Source organism: Penaeus monodon, chromosome 40 (assembly GCF_015228065.2).
Source record: "Penaeus monodon isolate SGIC_2016 chromosome 40, NSTDA_Pmon_1, whole genome shotgun sequence".
Taxonomy (NCBI): domain Eukaryota; kingdom Metazoa; phylum Arthropoda; class Malacostraca; order Decapoda; family Penaeidae; genus Penaeus; species Penaeus monodon.
The window spans coordinates 26667272-26673212 of NC_051425.1; the positions used below are offsets into that span (position 1 = coordinate 26667272).

The window sequence follows — 5941 nt, forward strand, 5'->3', positions numbered from 1 at the left end:
GCAAGGGAACCCAGCGTCCTTATCACCTGAGGCCTCCAAATGAAAAGGAAAGCCATCAGCAGTCCGAAATAACTGTTATGTGGGAAGTGTGTTGGCAGATTTTACCACACAGGCACCGAGAACATTGCACAAGGCTTACACATCTTTTGGACTCGATCGCGAGTTGGCAGGGGGAGGCTGAGAGAAGGGTAAAAGACCTTGAATTTACCTTCGCCGTCTTGACCGCCTCTTGACCTGGTAAATTATAGGTCAAGTCTTTATGTCTGATCTTGTGTGTGTGTGTGTTGTACGGGAGCCAAAAACGTCCACTGTCTGTCCTCGGTCGGGAGACTTTAATGAGAGAGAGAAAAAAAAAAGTGTTAAAATTGACGTGGCTTTCTTGGCATCCATCCTGCCCGTGCCCAGATGAAAGTAAGAGGCACCGATGTAAGCCCGCTCTCCATTGGCTGAGCGCGGAAGGTAGGAGGCGGTTGATTGGTTGCGTCAGGATGAAACTGAAAGCGGGAGACACATGAGTGGATCCAGCCAAGAGTGGAGGGAGGAGTCCCCGCTTATGGCCCCCCCACATATATAAGGGAAGCTAATATAGTCAGGCATCTTACTGTTAGTTTGCTAGATGTGTTAGTTACTTGGGAAGAAGATTGTAAGGTGAGTTACCGGTGTATGAGGAGGGTGAGAGGGGAGAGAGAGAGAGGGGGAGCTCTCAGCCACGAGTGATGACGTCTCCCGGGGGGGCCGAGGGGGGACACAACACTTAATGATCAGACCCTCGATGGATATTAACGAGTGAAACCTGTATTTAATCGTGGTGACAGTGTGTCGGACGAGGGTCTGCAGCGCCCTACACAGTGAGAGTGAAGGCGGTGTCCAGACAACACGCTCATCGCTTCAGGAAGGTCTTCGCGAACCAAATTTCCCGCGGTCTCGCTGAGTTCGCGGCTTGTGCTGTGTTGTGCTCACACTCGAGGTAGACTTTAGTAGTGCCAAAATTACCGGGTTTTTTTAAACTCATATATATATATATATATATATATATATATATATATATATATATATATATATATATATATATATATATATATATATATATATATATATATTTTTATCTCGCATGAGAGAAAAATCAGTTATTGTAAGATTAAACACCTGAAAATACACTTGGTGACTTCAACGCAGTATCAGTAGTTATCTTGAATTAGTCCCCGACGTTTCAAATCGTGTGCAGTGATTCATTATACTGGCATGTTTAAGAAAAGGACACAGCCTTTCGCCAAACAAATAACATGGCCATTACAATCACACTCAGATTATATATGCAGGAATGACTGCCTAAGAGGATCGAGTGCCGAATACCCTTAATTAACAAACTCAAAACAGGAAGAGTGAATTCGACACGCTTATCAAATCCTTCCACAACCATTACTTTTCAGAACAGTTATGTTCGGGAATTTTATTGCGGTTGATTAATTCCAAAAACATTGCTAGGAAACATTTCCCGACAGTGCTCTTGTTGCTGCCATCGCTGTACCTTGACCGTGTCCTGTGTCCTTGTTTTTCTGATCTGCATAACTCGTTCAGGATACTAGTTCAGTCACCCTGGGCAACTTCCGTCTTCCAGTTCTTTTGTTTGTTAATTTGTGGATTTTTCAGTCACTGGCGTATTAAACATGTATGTATATTTGTTCACTGCCTTCGATGTATGTGTCTCTCATCTTCCCCATACTTTTACGATCTCCTTTTATGTAGCGCTGTTGTGTTTGATATTTATCTTTTACTAAAATTAATTGGCATTAATATGTATCAGAACAATAGTAATGTTTTGAAAAAACAACATCTTTAAGTGTTATTATCTCTAATGATAATGAAAAGAAAAATATAAACAAACGTATAAAAAGTATAAAACTAACATTTCCCGAGACATTGTTTACCCAAACAACATGTAATTTTAGTTTCACTCTCTACCAGAGACCCACAATTTAGCTCCTTAAATAACTCAGAGGAAACAACTCGCGCTTGAAGACAATGCTACACTCCGCGAGGTTTTAAGCCGGCACGCTTAGCTTTTCCTATAAGATTTTCGGGCCTACGCTAACACCTCCGACCACATACACTTCGTAACGGAAGGCTAAGACGCAGAAAGGCAGTGTCTCGCGGGCTGAACACACGCCTGGCGCCCTCGTTGGAAGGAGCGCGCTGGGTGCCATATGCCGGCCTCCAGCGCGGCAGCGGAACGGATGAAAAAATGCGAAAGGAATGTTGGCGTCTCTTGTTGTGTTGTCTGTGGGTGTGTGGATTAATGTATATTATAAATACCTGTGTGTGTGGATAAATGTATATTGCAAATACATGTCTTTGTGTGTGTGTGTGCGTGTGTGTGGATAAATGTATATTATAAGTACCTGTGTGTGTGTGTGCGTGTGTGTGTGTGTGGATAAATGTATATTGTAAATACCTGTGTGTGTGTGGATAAATGTATATTGTAAATACCTGTGTGTGTGCGTGTGTGTGTGTGTGTGGATAATGTATATTGTAAATACATGTCTTTGTGTGTGTGTGTGTGCATATATATATATATATATATATATATATATATTATATATATATATATATATATATATATATATATATATATATAATATATATATATATATATATATATATATATATATATATCTATATATATATATATATATATATATATTATTATATATTATATATATATGATACATATATATATATATATATATTATATATATATTAATTTATATATATATATATATATATTATATATTATATATATATATATATATATATATATATATATATATATGTGTGTGTGTGTGTGTGTGTGTGTGTGTGTGTGTGTGTGTGTGTGTGTGTGTGTGTGTGTGTGTGTGTGTGTGTGTGTGTGTGTGTGTGTGTGTGTCATATGTACATATGTATGAAGGTATGCGTGCGTGTGTGTGTGTGTATAAAACCTATATTCATATACCTCTACAGGGAACAATAGCGATTAAGCGGAAGATTAATGCCTTAAAGAGAGAACGAGAGGCTGATCAGATATCACACAAATTGCTATGTAAAACAACTGGAACTGTTACTGTAGTTCTTTTTTTTCATCTTTTTTGTTTTTTGTTTTTATGGTTGATAAGAGAAACAGAATATGTCAGAGCAAGTGAGAAGGTTAGTCAGATGTGAAAGTGAGCATCGACTGATAACGTCTAGCTCGTTCGTTTTGACTCTTGGAATCCACAGGAGTAGGGTCCAGTCGCATTATAAAAAGGATCGTCGTCATATGCTTAATCGTTTATAGTTAGTGTAAAAATGCGACTTGAGAGAATTTCAGATTTCTTTCGTAGATAAATGAAACTGAATATATAAATGCAATGACAGTTATGATAGCAGATATTCCAGATTTAACTGTAGTTATAATTTCACTCATATCTTTGAAGCATAATCGAATATTTTCTTAAACTAAAGGATCTTTCTCTTTATGCATGGAACTGCAACATCTTTATCATGTACGTATGAAGATTCGAGAGGAGAGGGTAGCAAGAGAGAGAGAGAGAGAGAGAGAGAGAGAGAGAGAGAGAGAGAGAGAGAGAGAGAGAGAGAGAGAGAGAGAGAGAGAGAGAGAGAGAGAGAGAGACTACAGACAGAGAAAGAGAGAAAGGAGACTATGAAATTGAAGTTCCCGGATCATGCAAATGGGACAGACAGACGTAGGCTTATCGCGGTCCCGTGGTTGACAGTGACCACAGTGCAGATTTTTTTTTTTTTTTTTTTTTTTTAGATTAACCCTTGGTGTGGAACTTTCGCACGGAGGGCAATATATGGGGGTTGTGCTGGTTAATTTTGGTTTTGATAATACAACAACGAATTTCCTCTGTTTTCGTTGGGAAAAATTAATGTTATAGGGTGTTCGTGTGAAAAAATTCTTGTGTGTAGCTTCTTATCATACATATTGACAAAATAAAACGCTAACATGGACGATGGAATTTATAACTTAATTGTAATTCTTAATTACATATATAATTTCTAAACAAATTTGTTAGAAATTTCATTTCTTTTACTTCTTTGATAATAATAACGATATAAAATAAACAGTGTTGACAAGCGTGGTTATTATTTTTTTATCAACACTATATAATTTTCTTCCTTATCAACGATTATTATTACCAGCAATTTATCATTTTACCGACCAAAACTTTCCATCATCGCTATTTTCATTTCAACCTAAAAAGTATAAACAGCTAATCTGCCATTTTGCAACATTACTAACCAATTTATATTTCTTTGTTTCAGGTTTCGCACAGCAGGATGAGGTTACTACTTTTATTCCTCGTCACAAAGGTAAGCAACAGTCCATATTTCTCGTCCTCTTTATTTATCTATATATTCTCATTTTTTTCCCTTAAAGCACATTTCTCACTTTAAACAAGTGTCATCTAATGGCGAATGTAATATCATGAACGTGTCGATTACGGGTGTCATCTAATGTCGCGTTCAGAAATAGAGCTGACACGCCATCTAGTATATAATCAGAAGTGTGTCATCATAACAGCGATTTGTAAGCGCTTTTCTTTAACATAGCGTCGTGTCATGTTCAAGTAATCGTATTTTCACTTTAGATAATCTTGTGTGTAAATTCTGTATTTTGTTTTAAAGCAACTTCCCTAAGTGACGTGACTGCAGAAACCGCCGCTTGCATTAGTGAAGACAATGCCGAGATTATCTTCATTACAGCTGAGGTCATACTGTTGATTTTCCTTAGTTGAGAAAGAACCGGCTTAGGAATTGTGACCTGCAATTGTGACCTGCGATTGTGACTTGCGATTGTGACTTGGGAGGGAGAGATGAGAGGGAATGAGAGGGAATGAGAAGAGTGAGAGGGAAGGAAAAGGAAGAAAGGGGGAAAGTAAAAGAGGCTCTAACGGAGTGAAGGTGACGAGAGTGGAGTGGAGGGTAGGAGAGAGAGTTCATAGTGAAGAGAATGTGAGGGGAATGGAGAGGAGGGGAAAGGGCGTCCTCAGGGGGTGAGGGAGAGGAGTGTAACCATGAAGGCGATGAAAGGAATGAAAGGGAAGGTGAGGGTTAAGGAAAGGTACGTGGGGGGAAGTTCCTGTTTAGCTCATGGCGCCCTCGACCCGTGACTTTCGGATGGGCGCTGACATGGCGACATCCACGCCCACGGTATTGTAATGCGATGTTAAGTCATTCAAGGGATGAGAGTGTATATTATATATATATATATATATATATATATATATATATATATATATATATATATTATATATATATATATATATATATATATATATATATATATATATATTATATATATATATATATATATAGATATATAGAGAGAGAGAGAGAGAGAGAGAGAGAGAGAGAGAGAGGAAGAGAGTGAGAGATGAATAGCTAGAGAGAGAGAGAGAGAGAGAGAGAGAGAGAGAGAGAGAGAGAGAGAGAGAGAGAGAGAGAGAGAGAAAGAGAGAGGAGAGAGAGAGAGAGAGAGAGAGAGAGAGAGAGAGAGAGAGAGAGAGAGAGAGAGAGAGATAGGAAGAGAAATAGATAAGATAGATAAGATAGATAGATAAGAGAGAGAGAGAGAGAGAGAGAAGAGAGGAGAGGGGAGAGAGAGAGAGAGAGAGAGAGAGAGAGATAGGAAGAGAGCGAGAGATAAATAGCTAGATAGATAGACAGAGAGAGGGAGAGAGAGATATAAATAGCTAGATAGATATATAGATAGACAGACAAAAAGAGAAAGAAAGAGAGTGAGGGACTGTAAGCGGTAAATAAACATCTAGAAGTACAGAAAGACAGACAGTGCAATTCACGCGCATGAGGATTCACTCAAGGATACAAGGTTTGTCCCACCTGGCATACCCTCCGCCTATCCCTCACTACCCTCCCTTCTTCCTCCTCTTCTTCTTCT

At 38.5% G+C, this 5941-nt stretch overlaps 1 protein-coding gene across 3 annotated transcripts in view; it reads left to right on the forward strand.

Annotated features, from left to right (window-relative positions):
- The first annotated feature begins 603 nt into the window (after positions 1-603).
- Positions 604-5941, forward strand: part of LOC119598127 (mucin-2-like) — a 111082-nt gene continuing 105744 nt past the window's right edge. For 2 of the 3 annotated variants that reach the window (XM_037947757.1, XM_037947755.1), the window contains exons 1-2: positions 604-648; positions 4306-4353. In XM_037947757.1, coding sequence (XP_037803685.1) covers positions 4321-4353 — 33 coding nt within the window. In that variant the 5' untranslated portion in view covers positions 604-648; positions 4306-4320. Of the gene's footprint in view, positions 649-769; positions 968-4305; positions 4354-5941 lie in introns of those variants that run through there. The other variant, XM_037947756.1, reaches the window with a different exon arrangement.